Source organism: Xenopus tropicalis, chromosome 3, assembly GCF_000004195.4.
Source record: "Xenopus tropicalis strain Nigerian chromosome 3, UCB_Xtro_10.0, whole genome shotgun sequence".
NCBI classification, from domain to species: domain Eukaryota; kingdom Metazoa; phylum Chordata; class Amphibia; order Anura; family Pipidae; genus Xenopus; species Xenopus tropicalis.
In genome coordinates this window covers 68429406-68451773 of record NC_030679.2, presented here as the reverse complement: position 1 = coordinate 68451773, position 22368 = coordinate 68429406, and the positions used below count along the sequence as shown (strand labels likewise).

Genomic DNA, 22368 nt, shown 5'->3' with positions numbered 1-22368 from the left:
AGGTGCCAGAGCTAGAAAATCTTCAGACAGGTAAAGGATGTCGGCACTCATAGGATTTCCGCAATAAGGCAAAAAAACAAAGCTTTTTTTAAATGCAAGCGGTGAGTTTTATTGTTTCCAACGTTTCAGTCCTTTACTAGGACTTTCGTCAGGGAGTGCAAGAAGGCAAACACATTGGCGTTTTTAAAAGCAAACTTTGGCGCCAAGACTAGGGGGCACATTTACTAATCCACGAACGTCCGAAAAGCGTCCAAATGCGTTTTTTTCGTAATGATCGGTATTTGGCGACAATTCGCGAAAGTTGTAATGGCTATGCAAAAGTCGCAACAGTTCACGAAAGTCATAATGGCTATGAAAAAGTCGCAACAATTCACGAAAGTCACAATGGCTATGCAAAAGTCACAACAATTCACGAAAGTCATAATGGCTATGCAAAAGTCGCAACAATTCACGAAAGTCATAATGGCTATGCAAAAGTCGCGACAATTCATGAAAGTCATAATGGCTATGAAAAAGTCGCAACAATTCACGAAAGTTATAATGGCTATGCAAAAGTCGCGACAATTCACCCAAGTCGTAACGGCTACGAAAAAGTCGCGACGGTGACGGAAAAAATCGCAAAAAATACGAAAAAGTCGCAAAATGTTCGCTTCCAATCCGATTTTTTTCCCATTCGGGATTCGGATTCGTGGATTAGTAAATCAGCCACATAGTGTTGCTAGGTAACAGCATAAACAGAACAAAAAACATAAGCGTGCTAGTGTAAAGAACAAATAAAAAAGACAGGGTAAAAGTTTGCATGGTGTCCTAGATCTGCCCGTTACCCCATCGCCTTTCAAAATACTACATAGAGGATACTTAAAGCCCATCGCTTCACGATCGCCAGACAGAGATCAACTCCTGACAGGCAGGAGTTTGTTACATGCACACACAGTATATATATACACAACATATTAATCACAAGCACAGGTAAAACAGTACAATAAATATAGTATAAAAAAGACCAGCAACTCCGGGATTTCTTGTGAAAAATCAAAACATATATTCAAAGTTGCATAAACAGCCGACATAACGTTTCGGTCCCCATCGGGACCTTTCTCAGGGGATGGGGACCGAAACGTTACGTCGGCTATTTATGCTACTTTGAATATATGATTTGATTTTTCACAAGAAATCCCGGAGTTGCTGGTCATTTTTATACTATTGGAACCCTTTACCGAGCACCCGAGGTATGTTATGTGTGTGCCATCCTTTGTGTGTGTGTGTATATATATATATATATATATATATATATACTGTACATACGAAGAATTCACTCTAATACCAGCTCATTTTGCAGGGTTTAGATTCGGCTAAATCTTGACTGCCATATTGAACTACATCAAAATCCTTAATGTCATGACTTAAAGAACACCTGACAACTAAAGTTGGGATTAACCCTGGTAGGCCGGTCCAACCCTATATGTTTAGCATTCCAAATGTACACGGTTGCCCACATTCAATAAAACTGAGCAATTAAACAAAATTTGTAAAATCGCTTAATAAAAGGAGTTGCTGTTTTCTGCTTAAATTTGTGCACAGTTTTATTTTGTAATGCACATACTTTTTAATGCACTTTGTAAACTTTTCCTTTTTAACTAGAGCATTCAATTCAGTCTGTAATCCTTTTTTTTTTTTTTTTTTTTTTTAGGAGAATGACATAACGCTAAAGCAACTTTTACATTTTAAGGAAGAAGAACTTAAAAAGGTATTTTGTTAAACTGCTAAATTATAGTCTTTTTGTTTTTTAAGTGAACAATTTTATTGCAGTTTCAAAGGTTTTACATTGAAAAATAATATAGTACAACTGAATAGATAATAGATCACTCAACAAAAAGTCCAGTGTTTGGCAGCTGGATCTTGTTCTTCAGCATATACTTTCATAAACATGAATATAAGTATTTTAAGAGTGTGTATACTTGAATAATGGATGAAATGCAGTTTGTTTCCTAAAACCTTTTTACATTCATTTTCATACTTTTGTTTTACAGTAAAAAAACGTTTTTCAGATTTTATCTTTTTCAAGATACTATTTTATCTTTGCACAAAAATACTTTTTGTCTGTATGTTTCTACTCTTAGGGCAGTGGCACATGGGGAGATTAGTCGCCCTCGATAAATCTTCACTATTGCGGGCGACTAATCTACGCATCGCTTCGGTCACCCGAAGTTGCCTCGCAATGAAACTTCGGAAAACCGAAGCTATGCATATACCATCCCACCGGCGATTTTCTTGCCGGTGGGATGGCATGTTGGGGAGATTAGTCGCCTGCAGAAGTGAAGATTTATTGCAGGCGACTAATCTCCCTGTGTGCCACTGCCCTTAATAAACTCAGTTTGATTAGTTAATTTTTAACTTTTTGATGATGAAAAATACCCCCTTTTCAACATGAGTGTAAGAAATAGGGCTTGTGCTGAACATAAGTCTAATTATATCAAGGACCAAACATGTATCTTTAATCTCCTTGTTTGACTCAAGAAAAAAAAAAACATATATTTTTTTTAAATTAACACAGTAGGCAAAAAACATGTCTAGCACAAGTCTTTAAACTCATGTTGAACATGCAGTATGCTACCCCGTTTAATTATGGTGTAAGTTCCCCTTAGGTCAATATATATTTTATTTTGGTTGTGATGTATAAATCACATAATAATCCCAAACACTGCTTACAAAAACAAGGAAAGGTAAAATTACTTGAAAGTGTCAAGTTGTTAGGTAACGGGTTTGCCTGTTATTCGGGCTGGTGCTTCTCTTGTTTACACAGTGCACTAGCCCAGGGGGGAACTAGGGTTAGGCAGAAGAGGCACCTGCCTAGGATGAACAGTGAGGGGACGCTAGGCAAGTACCTCTGTTGCCAACACCTAGTCTGGGATCTCTTACACTCACAGCTGAGTTTCTTGCGCTCCCCCCTCTGACATCCCCACGCATGTGCGCATTCCTGCACATGCAGGGGGAAGAGAGGGAAGCGATGGGGGCGAGGTGGCCGACTGGCTTGACCCGCCTCTGCTGTTTGAGGAGCACCACACCACAATTTTCTTTCTTTTCAGCCATCCTCCTCAGTTTCAGCTCATGCACAGTACCGTAATTTCAGGATGGCAGCGTGACACTTTGCATGCAGTGCCCTGGGCTGGTACATTTTTTGAAGAGGAGCACCAGCCGGCTTAGTGCCGTAGTGATGTGCAAAATGTTTTACCGGGTTTTGCGGCAAAAAAAGATCCGTAGACTCCAACGTATTGTGCACAGTAAAAAATTGCTGTTAAATGGCAAATGGATGTTTTTCTTTACATTGACTATTATGGTAACTTTTTCAACACACAATATATTTGAGTCTTTGGGAGTTTTTTTTAGCAGTGAAACCTGGCAAACCTGGTCAGTTGTTTTGCAATTTGATAATAATTTCTATAAAATGTTTGTTCTATACGTGTGGGTTGAGGTTGAAAAAGTCACTTTTCCATTTAACTTAATAGTAATCCAGGGAAAGTAGCTGTGCTTCACTCCATTATTTTTTTTTGAATACTGTTTTGGCTAAAGCTCTCCCACTTGTTTCATATCAGCTGCAGACCACTTGAGTGGTTTAACTTGGGTTTCTGATTAGCATATAAAACCATAAATCTGGCTTCACAGAAAAAACACATTTGTAGTAAGATAGTAAGGAGTACTCCAATAAAGTTGTACACAAAACAGTAGGGATCCTAGTAACTATGGGTTGTTTTTATTGGACTTTGTCTTGTTTTTTTGGTATTGAGAATAAAACTACTGCGCATGAGATGTGACCCTACCAGTGCTTTATGTAGAGAAACAAACCTTGAATGAACAACCTGACATGAATCTACAGTAACTCTCATCTGCCAGTCTGATTCACAGATTGTTTAATTGCAAATCTGCAGGTTTTTTGGTCATTGGCAAAAGATGAATTGCTTTCAAACACTTCCTCGAGGTCACTTAATACAACTACATATATTTTTTTTTTATCGCTCTTTCATTTGCAGATAGGTCACACACTCCAGTGTTCACAATTGAAATCAAAACTCACAGCTGTTTTAAAGAGTACAAAAATTGCAAGTGCAAAGAGCTCTTTTCAGACAGAATTTGCCATGATTTTAATAACTTTACTCTTAGTGCATGGTGTTACTAAAGACATTAGCATCCAGGACATTTGCTGCAAGTCAGTTGTGGCTATTGGCAACAAACTCCAGGGATCTCTTGCTTCAATAATTACACCGAACATAATTCATCAGAGCAGGCTGAAGGGGCACGTTGCGGTGCTTACCTTAAGTTGCAAAGGATCCATTATGGGTCACAAATACCCTTTTAAAATAACATAACTGTGCACTCAGTGTTGCTTCTAAACTATTTGCACTTGCATTCATAAAATATCTTCACTGTGTAGATGTGCCTATGAGAACGGGCAGCCCATGGCAAAGTTGAATTAACAAAACAAGTGTTAATGTGGGAAAACTAAACTGGCAGGAGTCATTGCCACTGTATAAATTACATGTTCTCTAAAAGTGCTTCTGGGCACAGGTTTCTAATTATTCCCTCAACTTTGTACCTTAACCCCATAGATTTTGCTTCCCCTGGTCAGATTGTTGTTACGCATTTGGTATTGAACCAAAAAGATCTAGAAATAGCATTAGAAATAACTTGTATACAGAATGTAAAGTGTGCTTGCATATGTTTGTGGAAGCCCTAATAGAAATTGACATTTTTTTTTCACTTGGCAGCTATTAGAATAACTAACTCTGATTTCACTTGTCTAATGACAGTCTCTCAGACCACATGTGATCATGTAATGTAATAATCCATATTGAATTTAATTAGGAAGGAACATTGTTTCTGATATAGCAATTAATGCAGAACCAAGTGAACTGAAATAATTGTATTTTTGTAAGGCTTAGTGTGTAGAATTGCAAACTTTTGCCAATTTGTGAATAATAAACTTAAGTTACAGCCTCATAAATCATTTTCACTGGGGTGTGAAACCAGTAACAGACTTATGTTAATGGTATTTTTATATATAAAAAACAAGTCAGTGTGCATTTTCAATCAGAAAATGTAAGAAAGTCTTTATTATAGCAAAGGGCATTACTGGGGGTTAGAAACATGCTGACTTTTGACCTATTATGTTATAACTTAACAGCTCCCTCACCCTGTTTCTGTAGTGCCGGCAGTATAATCTGGCATTATGCCATTTTTGGATGGGATGAGAACAAAAGAATTACCCATATAATAGCTGGGCCAACAGCTAAGGGCACCCAAGGCAAGCCCCTAGTTATTTGCCTCCACCCAGTCGCAACCTCTACCTCCTGCTTTCCACCTTCTTCCACTCACCACCAACCCCACCCTCAAACGTTGACTGTTAACAGGTCCATGGCCACTTCTGAATGCACAAGGTCAGAGTTAAGACTAGCAGCAAAGGTATGTGTCTTGGGTCCCCCCACTGTTGCCCATAGGCATGTGTCTTTTATGCGATCCTCATGTTTTGGCCCTGACCCACGTGCTTAATATTCTTGAAACCCATTCTTCTGTCTGCCCATCTCTAGTAATAACTGAGAAAGGGCACTGTAATGGCATTTTTGAATAAATTAATCTAGGATCACTGCATAGTAATATGTGGTATATAACACAGCCAGTGAGTAAGGGTTGTGTCCACAAAACCGGTAAGCCTGTGTTTCACTTTACAGAGGTTTAATACCTTGGGCCCCTTGGCAGGAAATTGCAGGCAACATACACAAAATTGCATCACCTCCAACAACTTCTGCATCATGGGTAAAATCATGGATCATCCACAACACTTCATTGCAGACCCCCTGTTCCCCAGGACACTGCTCAAAGGTCTGCCACCTCTATAGTTATACAGACAGACAAGAAGTCTTCTTTATAGAATTTTGTGCCTAATAAAAGAAAACAAAATTCTAAGCAGCTTTGCAATATACATTTATTACAAGTTTGTAATAGTTTTTGAGTTATTGTGTTGGGTTGAAAACCCCAACATACTGTTCTTCGACTTTAGTTTATTCTTCTTCTTCTTCTTCTTTACTCCTCCTACAGTTTTAGGGGTACAACACCCAAACTCCCCACACTTCTTCGCCCTATAGCGGAGCAGGTTGCTTGTGCTTTTCTAAGCGATCCGGCCCCCCGTCTTTTTGTGGCGCTGCTCCAAACCCCCCAATTTTCCCATTGACTTTGACAGGGAAGATTTTCAAACTGCTGCCACTCTTACAGCTTTGAAGCTACACCCCCCACACTTGAATAACATAATCATGGGGTCACCCCGAATGAAACAGTGACATTTGTTGGATGACCCCAAAGTAGGAGGGGCCAACAACAGCCAATCAAATTGAACCTATTGACTTTAATGGGGAAATTGAAACTGCTGCCAATCTTACAGCTTTGAGGCAACACTCCCCAAACTTGAATCACATAGTCATGGGGTCAGCCTGAATGAAAATATGATGATTGCTGGATGCCCAAAAGTGGGCGGAGCTGTGAACAGCCAATCAGATTTTACCTATTGATTTGGCGGAAATTTGCCATTCTCACAGTATTAACATCAGGGTCCCCAAACATTTTACTCTTGGTTACTAGGGGACTGCAGTTTTAGATTTGAAAAGTGGGTGGAGCCACCAACAGCCTATCAAATTTCACCTATTGATTTTTGTTGGTTTGATGCCAGGGTTCCCAAACTTTGCACAGTCAGTCACTGGGTAACTACGCATTCAAGTTTTTTTTAAAAAAAACCCATAAAGTGGGAGGGGCCAACAATAGCCAATTAAATTTTACCCATTGACTTTTATGGGGAAATTGAAACTGCTACCAATCTTTGAGCTTTGAGGCTACACTCCCCAAACTTGAATCACACAGTCATGGGTTCAGCCTGAATGAAAATATGATGATTGCTGGATGCCCAAAAGTGGGCGGAGCTGTGAACAGCCAATCAGATTTTACCTATTGATTTGGCGGAAATTTGCCATTCTCACAGTATTAACATCAGGGTCCCCAAACATTTTACTCTTGGTTACTAGGGGACTGCAGTTTTAGATTTGAAAAGTGGGTGGAGCCACCAACAGCCTATCAAATTTCACCTATTGATTTTTGTTGGTTTGATGCCAGGGTTCCCAAACTTTGCACAGTCAGTCACTGGGTGACTACGCATTCAAGTTTTTTTAAAAAAAAAACCATAAAGTGGGAGGGGCCAACAATAGCCAATTAAATTTTACCCATTGACTTTTATGGGGAAATTGAAACTGCTACCAATCTTTGAGCTTTGAGGCTACACTCCCCAAACTTGAATCACACAGTCATGGGTTCAGCCTGAATGAAAATATGATGATTGTTGGATGGCCAAAAGTGGGCGGAGCTGTGAACAGCCAATCAGATTTTACCTATTACTTGCCATTCTCACAGTAATAACATAATCAGATTTTACCTATTGACTTTCAATGGGGAAATTCACCCTGCTGCTATTCTCACAGTAATAACACCAGGGGTAAGAAAAAGTAGGCAGAGCCACCAACAGCCAATCAGATTTCACCTATTGATTTTTATTGGTTTGTTGCCAGGGTTCCCAAACTTCGCATAGTCAGTTACTGGGTGACTACGCATTTAAGGTTTTTTGTATTTTTGTGGGTGGAGCAACCAACAGCCAATCAGATTGTACCTATTGACTTTAAATGGGGAAATCCAACCTGCTGCCATTCTCACAGTATTAACACCAGGGTCCCCAAGCTTTTCATAGTTGGTCACTAGAGGACTGCAGTTTTAGTTTTGAAAAAGTGGGCAGGGCCACCAACAGCCAATCAGATTTCACCTATTGAATTTTATTGGTTAGGTGCCAGGGTTCAGTCACTGCATGACTTCGTACTCATGGTTAGAAAAAGTGGGCGGGGCTGCCAAAAGCCAATCCCATTTCTTTCATTGTTTTCAGTGGGGAAATTTTAACTGCTGCCATTCTCACATGTTTAATGTCAGGGTCCCCAAACTTTGCACAGTTTGTCACTGGGTGACTTCGCATTCAAGGGGTTTTTTTTTTGTTTTTTTTTTAAATAAAAGTGGGCAGAGTCACCAACAGCCAATCAGACTATACTTATTGACTTTCAATGGGGAAATCCAACCTGCTGCCATTTTCACAGTATTAACACCAGGGTCCCCAAACTTTTCACAGTTGGTCTCTAGGGGACTGCAAATTTAGTTTTGAAAAGTGGGCAGAGCCACCAACAGCCAATCAAATTTTACCTATTGAATTTTATTGATTTGATGCCAGGGTTCCCAAACTTTGCACAGTCAGTCACTGGGTGATTACGTATTCAAGTTTTTTTGGTTTTTTTTTTTACAGTGGGTGGAGCAACCAACAGCCAATCAGATTTTACCTATTGACTTTTAATGGGAAAATTTAACCTGCTGCCATTCTCACAGTACTAACACCAGGGTCCCCAAACTTTTCACAGTTGGTCACTAGGGGGCTGCAGTGTTAGTTGGGCGGAGCCACCAACAGCCAATAAGATTTCACCTATTAAATTGTATTGGCTTGATGCCAGGGTTCCCAAACTTTGCACAGTGAGTCAGTGGGTGACTACGCACTCAAGGTTAGAAAAAGTAGGCGGGGCCTCAATAAGAAAATCACATTTCTTTCGTTGTTTTCAGTGGGGAAAATTTTAACTGCTGCCATTCTCACATGTTTAATGTCAGGGTCCCCAAACTTTGCACAATTTGTCACTGGGTGACTATGTTCCAAGTTTAGAAAAGTGGGTGGGGCCAACAACAGCCAATCCGATTTCACCTATAGACTTCATACTGTATGTTTAAATTTAAACTGCTGCCATTCTTTAAATATTAGTACTAAGGTCCCTAAACTTTGCAGAGCTAGTCACCCGGTAACTGCGGTTCAGAGTTAGAAAAAGTGGGTGGAGCCACCAACAGCCAATCAGATTTTAACTATTGATTTTCAATGGGGAAATTCAGCCTGCTGCCATTCTCACAGTATTAATACCAGGGTCACTAGGGGACAGCATTTTTAGGTTTTTAAAAGTGGGTGGGGCCACCAACAGCCAATCGGACTTCACCTATTGATTTTGTTTTTTGTTTAAATTTAAAAAGCTGCCTTTCTCACACTATTTATGTCAGGGTTCCCAAACTTTGCACAGTCAGTCACTGGATGACTACATATTCAGGGTTAGAACAAGTGGGCGGAGCCACCAACAGCCAATCACATTTCACCTATTTATTTTCAATGGCGAAGTGTAAAATGCTGTCAGTCTCACAATTTTTATGCCTGAGTCCCCAAACTTTGCACAGTTGGTCACTGGGGGACTGCAGTTCAAAAATAGGAAAAGTGGGTTGGGCCACTAACAGCCAATCAGCTTTCATCCATTGAATTTTATTGTTTAAATTTAAAATGCTGCCATTCTCACACTATTTATGCCAGGTTGCCCACTGTTTGTCACCGGGTGACTTCGACTCAAGCTTAGAAAAAGTGGGCACACCCACCAATCACAATTTACCTATTGACTTTTATTGGTTTAAATTTAAACTGCTGCCATTGTTTAACTATTAATCCTAGGGTCCCTAAACTTTGCAGAGTTAGTCACTGGGTAACTGCAGTTCCAGGTTAGAAAAAGTGGGTGGAGCCACCAAGCAGATGTCACTCGTTGACTTTCAGTGGGGAAATGTAAATTGCTACCATTCAGACACTATTAAAACCAGGGTCCCCAAACTTTGCACTGTGGTTTTTACTATATAATTATGGTCCAAGGTAAGAAAAAGTGGGCGGAGCCAACAACAGATCAAATTTCATTCAGTGACTTCACGTTGTTCAACCCAACACAAAGTTTGTTCTCAAACTTTCCTTTCTAGTTTGTATTTATAATTGCTATTGGAAGCAATGTTTGCCTGTCCTTATCTATTCTCTGCCCTGGTGGCTCTAACTGTTGAAACAATTTAACACAAGCAGCAAACTGACAGACCTGTATTGCTGGAGAAGCAAGACCTTTCCAACATTGTTTAAAATGTAACAACCAGGAGTTCAGCAAATGCTGATTTCAATAGCAATTACATTTACAAATGACGTTTAAAGCGCTACAAATTTTTAATTATTTCATATTGGAAAGTTGTTTAGAATTATGTTTTCTTTCATTATGCAAACATTTTTGGGGTTGACATGCCCTTTAACATTTGGGGGCCCTTGGCAGTAAATGTGCACAAATATGCCCCCCCCCCACCATAGGTCTGCCCTCTCTGTAGTTATACAGACAAAGACAATAAGTACTCTGCACTCTTCCATTAAAAATGTCTTGGTGCACCCAAAATAGTTTGTATATATTGATAATAGGTGCATGCAGAGGATTTCTTGTCTTTGTATGAATTTTGTGGTCACAGTTTTATTGCTCTCCCACCTTATGGTTTAAAGTTTAATGATGAGCACAACTTTCCCTTTTTCCCTTCTATAGTTATGCTGCTGTTTTTCTTTTACAATGTCTGATCGTGGGATCTGTGAGTGCTTTTTGGTATGAATTATCTCCTCAAGCTGTAGATCTGGGACATGTGCACACAGACCTCATCTGGTTACTTGTGAGCTTTTAACTAGTAGCCTTACCATTATAATATTTTGCGTTTGGCTTAGGAACATAAAACTATAACAGGGGACTTAGTACCAGATTTTCAAATTCAAAGAGCAAGTCTAAAATAATGACCATTTAACTTTATTAAACACTTTTTATACTTCTCTGTATTTTTTATTGCAATGACTGGTCTTCCTTTAAGTAAATATCAATTGATTTTGAAACAAAGGTTGGTGTTTGCTGTGAAGTGGATTGTAAGAAAATTGTTGGAGCTGTGAAAGAAATTCAAGTCGATGATGCAAAGCCTGAGGAGTTTCCTGCATTTCTAAACTTAGAATCCAGGTAAAGGTTTATACAGTAACTTTCTGCACCTCGGTTAATCACACATGATTTTCTCCATAGCACAGGTTTAAGTATATGTTTTGTAATAGATCCCTTGTCTGAAAATCCATTATCCAGAAAACACCAAATTATGGAATGGTCATCTCCAATGGAGTTTATTTTGAGCAAATAATTCTGATTTTTTTAAATGATTTCATTTTTCTCTAATAATAAAACAGCACCTACTTGATGGCAACTAAGCTGCATGAATCCATATTGGTGGATCAACTTTTACATTTTTTTTAAAAAAATAGTATTTTTCTCTTTTTTTATACATTGTATGCCAGTTGTTGGAGATGCTTCTATTAAATTTTATCACAGTCTTAATGAAAAACAAGTTAAAAATGTAGTTACAGTTGTCACATGTGGACAGTAGTCAGTTTATTCTATTGGGCTGTAGTAGGCAGTGTGCAAGGCTTGTTTGTATATTTGTTATAACACTACAGTTTAAAGCTGATTAAGGTTTGATAATGCTGTGGTTTGCACAGGGATTGCAGTCAATTTATCAAGTTAAAAGTGTTTTTCACCTTTAAATTAACTTTTAGTGTGATGTAGAAAGTGCTATTTTAAGACAATTTGTAGTTGGTCTTCATTTTTTTAATGAATGAGGTGGTATAGGGTGAATTACTTTTCTAAATATCAGCTTACCCATTGCCACTCTTAAGAAAGAAGCCCCTGACCGTAATCACATACAGATCCCTCACTTTAAATGAGGCCTGCTCCAAATTTGTTTGGGGACTCCTCTCCTACACCTCTTTTGACTCTATAGTCTGTACTATTTCAGCTTTACTAATAATAACCATATAATGTAACCTTTAGAGGTACTCAGTTGCTGCCAAGAGTGCCAAGAGTGAAACAAAAAACAAACCGTGTCAGCTACAAACTTTTTTAAAATTAAAGTTTATTGCTTTGTTAAATCACCAAACTGCAGATGACTCCTACAGTCCTTTAAGGAGGACATATGAGTAGGGTGGTCAGCAGGCACAGGTGATTTCAGGTGAGGTTGGGTGGGATGTCACTGGGTCAGGTTGATTATGTTTAGGGACAGGCTTGTTACGTCAAGGGTTAGGCAGTGAGGTGGTGGCCAATGATTACCTAACCACCATGTAATTCAGTGAAGGGTCCTGTTCACTTTCCAACTTTGGAAATCCAGACAGGCAGTTTTGTTCTGACAGCCTCCCGAAAACTGCTTTTCAGTTCCAAAAAGGTGGCAACCCTACATGTTGGGGGGGTGAGTGGGGAAATGTGATTCAAGTTAAGAGGAAGAGTATAGGTAAGATGAAGAATTATTCCTTCTTGCTAATAATTTTACCTTTGAATTTAATATAGCTTTTGCCAGTTATCATTTTAGTGACCCTATCCACCAGCAGAAGACAGTTTTCAAACTCAATAGTGTGCTCCAATGCAAAGTGTACGTAATTAAAATTTCTGTCAAAAAACACTCCACCTTTAAGCCCAAAAAATCTGCAGTTTATTTAATAGTGTATTAGCAACCTTTATTATATTTCCCAGAAAGTCTGAGGTCATACATATCATGGCAGAGATCTCAGGTGAGTTTACATTCTAGATCAAGGCTTATTATAACAACCTACAGTCAAGAATTTCAACAGGGGTATATTATTTATTGTAGATTGTAATGCATGGAGAAACACTAAGTGGTTTATCATAGTGGGCAGATGTCTTTTAACCTATGTTAAATTTACAACTATGTAACATATTGCATGGAAAGCAAAATAGGGATACATCACATATGGAAAGTGCCCACAGAGCTTTTAGGTCCAGTTCATTCATATGAGGAGTGTGACCCATAACTTGTTAGATCAGCGGTTCTCAACCTGTGGGTTGGGACCACTTTGAGGGTCGAACAACCCTTTCACAGGGGTCGCCTAAGACCATCGGAAAACACATATTTCTGATGGTCTTGGGAATAATTTTATGGTTGGGGGGTCACCACAACTTGAGGAACTGTATTAAAGGGTTGAAGGGTTGGGGCATTAGAAAGGTTGAGAACCACTGTGTTAGATGATTACAGTTTTTTTCCTTAAAGTTTATTACTTGCATGTCATACAGAAGTAGTAATTGTTTTATACAAAACTAACATTTGAAGTGTTAAACTGTTTGTATAGAGGTTTGGCTTCTAAATGTGATATATGTGGATGTAAATGTTAACATTTCTATTATGAGGAGCTTTTAATTTCTTAACATTTTGGGCTGTAGCACACTGAGTGTTTTGAAGAAAATTCTTGGTATTGTATGTCTTCAGTTAACATGCATGGTAGGTTTTGCCAGTAGTCCTTAGCTAGGACTACTGGATAACTATCTGTGTGTGTTTTAGCAGAGGTAATTCTCAATATTGTCTATGGCAGGGTATTTTCTGGAGTTTAGTAGCTGTGAAAAAGTAGCTGCTACTAGTAGCCCAGTGTGTCTTCACCTTTATTAAAACTGTTAACTGAAATCCAATCAACTATTAGGTTTATAGAGTATATATAGAGTAAGAATTGTAGGACTCAATTGTTGAAACTCAATTTGTCAATCTGCACTGTAGTACCAAGGAAAAAGTAATGTACCCTTTGCTCTATTTTATGAGGATGTTTGATGTCACCTTAGAGTTTTAACAAATGAAAAGGTACAAGGGTGCAAGCATGGAAATTTGAAGTGAATTCTAATGTACTTTCAAGTTTACATTTAAGTAGTGTGTGTACATTATCAGTTAACCATTCATGCAACTTTTTTGGGGGTGTATTTGTTTTCTGTGTTCATGTTAAGCAGAATATTATCTAGACTAGAGACAGACAAGCTGCAATTGCATAATAATGTGCCTGATTAAACTTCATCAGGAATAGCATACAAAAAAACATTTCTATTCTTATTGACAACCAGTCTATAAACATATACCATATACATTAGAAGAGGAGTAAACCATGTGCAAACTTTTTTTGTGTATTCTCTGTAGTGATTAGAGGGAGCTGCAAATATTTTGCTTCATGGACAGGAGATTGTGAGTAAAGCAGGAAGAAGTGTTTTCCTTATCATTATCTAAATTGTGACACACGCTGTCATCCTCACTGCAGATGTTTGTTTTTGTTGATTGCTGTGGTTTTTGGCCTCTGAAACTTGATAAATAACCTATCAGTCTCAGTGAGTTTTTTCCCCCTCTTTTGTAGTGCTTTTCTGAATAGCATTTTTAATTGATCTGTTACTTCTCGGACAAAGCTGTAAAATCCTGAAATATGGTTCATTGACTGACTTCTTTATATTAAGGTTATATAGACAAAAGAAATGAATGCACTCAAAATGCATTTCCATGTGTTACATGCATCATTTGAAGTAAATTTAGTGGTTGCTTTCAGTACTGAAAAAGGAGGTATATAAGCCTATATCAAATGCTGACAGTGTGTTGAGACACATTGGTGTCTCACATGGGAGCCCAAGCAAATATGGGAATGGTCTTGTATAATAAACAATAGATCAACATGTTTTGTGTTCATACTGTGACCAAATACAAGCTGTGTACTGTAAGCTAGTAGCTCTGGAAGTGTGTGTGAGGATGTGTATATACCTGCATTCTTAAGGCAGTAGTACATTGGGGGATCTTGGAGTTGTCCACTTTTGTGTTAACTTTTAGTATGATGTAGAGAGTAATGTTCTGAGAAAATTTGCAGTTGGTCTTCATTTTTTATTTGTAGTTTTTTAATTATTTCAGTTTTTGTTCGGCAGCTCTCCAGCTTGGAATTTCAGCAGCTATTTGGTTGCTAGGATCCAAATTACCATAGCAACAGGGGTGGGGTTTGAATGAAAGATTAATATATGAATTGGAGAGGATCTGAATAGAAAAATAAGTAATATAAAGTAACAATAGTAGTTAAACTGTAGCTTCACAAAGCAATAGTTTTTTGGCTCGAGGTCAGTCACCCCCATTTGAAAGCTGCAAAGAGTTAGAAGAAGGCAAATAATTCAAAAACTATGAAAAACAAATAATGAAGACTAATTGAAGAGTTGCTTAGAATTGGCCTTTATACAACATACTAAAAGTTAACTTAAAAGTGAACCACCCCTTTAAGAGGAAGTAAATGGTTGATAACCTTAGCAGTATTTATGTTGTTTCGTTGAATAAAATGTTTGACAGTAAACATTCATAAGATTGGCTCATGTTGTTCTGTTTTTGTTCCAGCAGTGATGAGCTTTTTGCATTTCTTCTCAAACTTAATAGACAGTGCAACTGCCTTACCCATACAGTCAGGGCTGTTAATGACCAGATACCTTTGAATCCACAGAATGTAAGTACTTCTATAGTTGTACATATGTCTAATAGTTTCAACTAATCTCTCTAAAGTAATCTTTATTACTCTCTGTTACTACTATCCAAAAATTTAGCAGACCGGTAAATGATTTTTTTTATGACATGATCGAGAGCAGTGGCCATTGTTGGGCCAGTACAAGCACAATCTGAAATGTGGCAGCCTGTGGTGCTTGGTGAAGGGAGGGGGGGGGGGTGTTCCTCAACAGCTTGCCTGAACAGAAAGTAAATATATTTTTTTGGCTAACACTTGCTGGAAAGCTTAGTGGTGTAGGATAAGTTTTAATAAAAGGTAGAAAATGTTGGAAAATACTCCCCCACTAATCACAATCACAGTATTAGAATGAATATGTATCACAAGCTTAACGTAACCTTTATTATAACTGTTAAAATAGCCATGATCAGCAAACAGATCGCAAACATAAATATAATGTATAGTGTGGATGATATTGCTTCTACAACAGGCCGCACGTGGACACCTCAGCTGTTTAACACACCCTGTTCAATTCAAGTATACTGACACAAGCTGAAGAACATTCATTTAAACTTGTCCACATTATTACTTTGTACCACAGAGGAATGGGGAACAGTAACAGCTGTAAACATGCACACATTTGTAATAAATAATAATGACATTTATATGATTTATTAGTGTGCATCCTAGTGCGTCTTCTGAATATGTCTTTCTACCAAACTGCTTATCATTGCTAAAGTTAACATTTTTTTTAAATTTTACAAAAAATGTACTAAAAACTTTTGCTTTATGGTATCTTCCATATGTTTTTGACTACAAGGTTACTATGGGGCAACGATGGGGTTTGTGATTGTTTCAATTTCATGCTATACAGTCTGTTTTTAATGGGTCGTAAAAGCCTCTAAACTGTAAGAAGACCCCAGAAAAACATGTTTTTAGAAATTATACTTCGAAAGGGATACATAATAGGTGCATATTTCTATTTATCAAAGATTTGTGGGGTTTCTGTTAAAGTTAAAAAAAAATGACTTGGCTCCTACATATTATAAAGCTCAAACAACATCATTCTTAATATGATTTCCAAAGGATTTCAGAATAGTTTGATGCCTCAGATGCACATGATATATGGTATACAAAGAGCATAGTATGCACGCAAGTTTTGCAGGCAAAAAGCAACAATACTTAAAATTCACTGGATAAGGATAAATTGTACAGCAAGGTTGTTAGAATGCCAGTTTCACTGCTCATTGTACATTATTTGGGAAAAAACAAGTGTGTTTAAATTATTGTATGCTTCCTTTCATTTTCTTTACTTTATGTAGCATTAGTTAATGACGTCAAGCTTCAAACACTGATCAAAAATGCATTTCCTAAATGTTGCTAGACTACGTCCTTCTGCTTTTACCTTAGCAGATTTTTATAATTTATTAGAAGTAGCTTGACATCATTTGAACAGTTTCAGCTGGCTGAAAGACCCCGAATATTAACTTCAGGGATTCCACCTTTCTAAGGCATCCATGTCTGATTTCATGTCTTTCAAATTAGTCAGTCCTCCGAGCTTTCTCTTCATTTGCATTATTTAGGTACAGCAAGGGTTTCATGGAGAAGTTTTGAGGCACGGCAGGGTATACTGTGGTTAGAGCCTGTGTACTAGATGTGTATTAGATTAACTTCATCTAATAGGGATCTAATGTTTAGCACCACAAAGCAATAAAATAGACCAACACAGGTATACAATAATAACTTAAGACCTCTATATAATACAGTGAATCGAAAATGCTTTAGATTTCTCAGGCCTTTGGCTAAATGCATATCAGTCCTATCTGGCTATTCCTTGGTTGACTAAATAGTACTGGTTTGCCAGTGGCAAATTTGATATATAATATATATATATATATATATAGTAGAAAAAAAACGGATCGCAACTCACAGGTCTTATGCAGAAAATTTTTGTGGTTTATTCGGTGCAAAGTACAAGAACTGACGTTTCGGCTGCAGCAGCAGCAGCCTTTCTCAAAGTTACACATATGCAAACAAACAAAGCTTAAATACCCAGAGTGGCGGGAAACCAGGTAGTGACGTGTGAACATGACGTATACATTACGGTGCAAGCAATAAAATTGGTAAAATCCCCTTCACATTGTAAAAAAATTATTGACAAACTGTATAATAAAGAAAATAAAAGTAAAAATAATGTTCTCACTGTGTTGCCTTTCTTACTTACAACGCCTAATTTGTAATAACCCATTATCAATCTTGGGTCACGGGAAATTACTCGTTATAAGGTTCCGTTATACGGTTCCGTAAATTCAATTCAAACAATGTGACACTCATGAAAGTAAGTGCATCTTCTGTCTGTCTGTCGTACCAGTAAATTTCAAAGTTAGAAAGTAGTAGAAACGGAAGGTAAGATAACAGAAATAGAAAAATAGACACACAGAAGAATCACCCAGCTCCACCGACACAGGTGTTTCACCAATAAGAACATGTATCTTGTGGGCGAAAGGGCTTTACCCCATCCCAATCTCGTAGCTCTGTTCTTATATGTCACAGCCCACGTCCTATATAGAATTTTGTATGGAGTTCCGTTGAAAGCTAGTCACCTCTCCTTTGACCATATCCGAAATCAATCGTAGAGTCCCATCAAATGTGGGGTCACGAGGTAGTAACACCCGGGTAGCGAATTATTACGGTGAAGGATACCTAGGGGATCGTTTAGAGTCCCCGGTCCATGCGATCAGAGCTGGGTGGATCGAATCACAGGGGAAATGTCCACAGCGAGGAAAAGGAAAAGAAAAGGAGAAAAGAAAAACTAGGGGTTCAAACACATGAAAGTGAAAAATACCAGACATCGTGAAATGAGCAACCAACCCACAACACGTGAACTGAATAGAAATAGACAGTAAGGAAATTAAAAACAACGTTAGAAATTTGCTGATTCTCCATGAGAAAGGTCCTAGTTAGCGATATCATTATGTAACACAAACATAACCATTAGTCATTCTGTTCAGCAGAGATCTCCGTTCCTACATAAAGTGTTACAATATAATTATGTAACAAAAACATAACCATTAGTCATTCTGTTAAGCAGATATCACTGTTCATACATAAAGAGTTACAAGTCAATTACTTCAATGCAATTGTTACTTCGTGGCCAGTATTCTGATTCTCCATGAGAAAAAATTATGTTATAAAGTCATGTTACCACTATACTTATGTAGCAGTATACAACATTTAGTCACTTCGTTCAGCAGGAGAGTTGTAAGTCAATCACCTCAATCACAATATGTTTGAGTATCCTGTTAGGGTAGGTAAAAAGATGAGTATGACACTAGCTCATTAAGGCCCATGGGGCTTAATGAATTTAATCTGTGGATCCAGAGAAGTTCCAGTTGAAGAAGGAGTTTCTCTCGATTGCCACCCCGAATGGGGGGGGGGGGGGGACATGGTTGATTATTATTCTCCGTAGACTGGCCAATGTATGATGTTGTATCATGAAATGGTGGGCGAGTATATATATATATTTCCCTCCCTTTATGTACTATCATGTGGATCAGTTTTTTGAAAATAATGTTATTGTATCACTAACAGAAGCTGGATCACTCTAGGCATTGTAGTGCAAATCTCTATTTTGCAGATTTCAGTACAGAACTCTTAAAGGGGACCTGTCACCTTAAGAAATAATTCCAGATTGTTTTCTATTGTGTTCTTCAAGCAAAATAAACTTCATTTACACTATATAAATTATTTTAATCTTACTTTCTTCAGCCTTGGAATTCACAATTGCAACAAGCAGGCAGGCACCATTTTGTGGACACTGTTATTAAGGCAAACTTTGCATCCTGTCAAAATCTTGTTTCTGTGCCAGTATGGGGGGACCTGATGCCCATGTCCATGCACTGGTTACAAAATTAGATGGTGAGTTGGGAGGGGGAATGTAAGGAGAGCAGCAACATCTAAGAAGTTCTGAATTGAAAGTGAAAGTAACTCTGCCCCACCTCTATGCCTAAGGCATAGAGGCAGGGCAGGCAATATATGAATGACATCTGGGATTTTTAAATGCTTTTATAGTGGGTTTGGATGTGTTAATAAAAAAATGAGTTTGGGTTTCCTTTTTAGTTTGAAATGGGCTTTTATTATACAGTTTTTCATGCCTGGGTGACAGGTCTGCTTTAAGCATGCAAGGGCTCTTGTATGTGCTAACTGGTACAATTAATAGGGAGTTTTCTAACATGGTATAACAAGCATTGGAGATATCTATGCAATAAACTACTTAATCAAAACATATTATCTCATCTATAATTACATTTAGGCCTAAAGCTGCCATTAAAGCTTTATAAAACAAATGGCAAAGAAATGTTTTGGAGCCCTTAAAAGAAACAAATAGCATCATTGAAAATCCCCCTAATCTTGTAGGTAACAATTAATAATATTTGGTACTGGTTTCACTCTGGGCTAAAAATTAACATTATCTTATAATTTAGCCCCTTTATTGGCACTCCCCATAGATTCGCTAAGGTCCCTGTCTTGATAGTCCTATGAGGAGGATAGTCAATCACATTTCTGCAGTAACGAAAGCAAAGACAGGCTTCAGTTCCCTATCAGGTCCACCTAGTTACTGGTTCCTATCCTTCAGTGCAGTGTGCTGAGTGCCACCAGCACAATATTTCTAAAATAAGTAGTTAGGCAAAAATGTAATCTATAAAGGCTGGAGTGAGCTGATCTCTAACAGAACTCTACTTTCTGCTTTCAGTTTTCTAACCTCTTAGTCAGTGACTTTAGGGGAGGCCACATGGGACATAACTATTCAGTTAGTTTGTGAGCACACAGGTCAGCTTTAAATGCAAACAACCTGAAAAGTTATGTCCCATATGCCTTCCCCCTCAAGTCACTGACTGCTAACAGCTTAGTGAGAGTATTGTTCTGGCCATTATGTTAGACTGTGCAAAATAAAAAATGTTTTCAATATAGAGTACAAAAATGTACTCTATAAAGCCTGGAGTGGGCGGATGTCTATCTAGTTTACCCACTTTCATGTTTACACTAAACTGCTCCTTTAAAGTGCTGAAGAAAAGCCATAGTAAGTCTATGACAACTTCAGTTCATGACTGACATTTCTGTTCCATAGTAAAATCTAAAAGTCTTCCATGTCCTTTATAACTAATATGGCTGGCTGATAAAAATGTTTTTTTTGCTGTGGCACACAGGCTACAAAGCCAGCTGAACAAATTATACTACTTCTTTGCTGTATGATTCCAGTAGGCAGCTGAATTATGTTTTGTTTTTAAATTAAACATTTTTATTGTAGATTGTTATGGAGTGGGACTATACACAGAACTTCTCTTCTGTGTGTGAGGATATTGTCACAAGTGTTGCTGATCTCAGCAAAGAAACATGCAGTTTAAAGTTGCTTTTGAATAAGGTAAGTATGCTCTACTGTATACCTTTCTTATCTGTTATATATCTCTTCTGCTGACCGAACGGAAAGATGATGTTCACTATAGTAGTCATTAAATAAGATTGATTAGAACTGTGTAAAGATATGACTGAGAGAAAGGGTGAACTAGGTGTTAGCACCAAATTATTCACTTCCAGACCAACAACACAGTGACAAGCACTTGTCAAAAGGTCACTTTGAGTAATTGCCTGTAGAGGAAAGAAAGCAACCAGAGTGGATTCAGTAAATGAAGCATCCGTGTCACAAAGGAATCTGTTTCTGAATGAAGCCATGTGGCCCAGGGACAAACAACCTGAGATTATCACCACAGTATCTAGATTTTCTTTTTTCGTAAAGCAAAAATTGAAAACGGTAAAGTGTAGTCATTCAAGTTGCACAATAAAAAGGTAAATGTTCATAAAGTAAGCTGTATCATATTGCAGCACATAACAGATTCTCCCCCGAGGTAGAAGCTTTCATATCATGCATATTAATGTTTAAGCTTTACTGTGGGACTCAAAACCAACATGACGGTTTATATTTGCTGGGGATGCACTGAATCGAACTCTGATCCCTTAAACATTTTTCTAATTTTTTTTAAGCCTCTAGTTATTGAGCTGCAAGTGACCAAGTGCATTTTTTTAGTTACCAACAAAGTAAGGGTATAAGGTGTCAGTCTTGCAGAAGCTTTTTCATACTGTAACCCCATAGGTAAACAAGCTTTTTGGCTCTAAGTGGCTTGATGAATTTTGTAATATTAGTAAACAATATGTAGAACATGCAGTGTGCTGCTTTTCCTTGATTCTGTTTTATGCTCTGCAGTTCAAGAACGGGCAAAAGAGTACACCGTGTCGTGTGCCACCCCTGGAAGAACAAACTGGATGGAGGAAAGACCGAGTGCTGAAAATGTCTGCTATAATGTTGTTAAGCTTTGGTTTAATAAGCTTACTTGTCAAGGTTAATGGTAAAAAAAACATGATGAATCAGTAAGTGTGAAACAGAAGACTTGAAAAAGAGAAAGCATTCAGAGGCATACATTAATTGTTCCGAGTTCTAGCGTGGTTTTGATGTAAAGAGTCTGTTAAAAAGAGTTTTTTGTTCATACAGAAATATGGTATATAGTACATTTATTCGACATATTCCATGGAGAATAATGCATTTTTTTTCATTTATAAGGATTCATTTACTGTGTATACATATTGGTATCTTCCAGGTTTTAGTTATATATTTAAAATATCCCATAGAGTAGCAAAGGGTTACTTTGAATTTGGGATTCATTATGTTTGTATTATCTTTTCCTATCCTTTAAACATTTCGAATTGTGCCTACAATTAGACCAATGTGGTCTAGATGTAATTTTTACTTTAAATAACTGATTTCTTTATTCTGTATCTTTTAATAGCTCATTAAATATTTAAATGTTTCTGGTGTGGGTAATTTTCCTTTTTTTGTATTACCACTGCAAGTGGAACTTGTTCTACGTACACTAAATAAACTTATCACTACTGGAAGAATCTAAAAAACATTAAAGAGAAGAGCTAGAGGTCTTAAGAGATTACCACTAAAGCTGGTCATTTTGTTCAGATTTTAGTCGTATGAGTTTTAATGCAATGATCTAAAACAAATTAAACAATGTTCTGGCCATTAATTGACAGATAACAATCATACGAAAGTTATGGCCCAG

The 22368-nt window shown here is 37.7% G+C and overlaps 1 protein-coding gene across 3 annotated transcripts in view; it reads left to right on the top strand.

Moving 5' to 3' along the window:
* Positions 1-22107, top strand: part of asz1 (ankyrin repeat, SAM and basic leucine zipper domain containing 1) — a 50774-nt gene extending 28667 nt beyond the window's left edge. Inside the window, 6 exon segments of one of the 3 annotated variants that reach the window (NM_001127943.1) lie at positions 1691-1747; positions 10825-10937; positions 15148-15253; positions 20556-20669; positions 21507-21656; positions 21659-22107. In NM_001127943.1, coding sequence (NP_001121415.1) covers positions 1691-1747; positions 10825-10937; positions 15148-15253; positions 20556-20669; positions 21507-21656; positions 21659-21694 — 576 coding nt within the window. In that variant the 3' untranslated portion in view covers positions 21695-22107. 3 annotated transcript variants of the gene reach the window in all.
* The last annotated feature ends 261 nt before the right edge of the window (positions 22108-22368 follow it).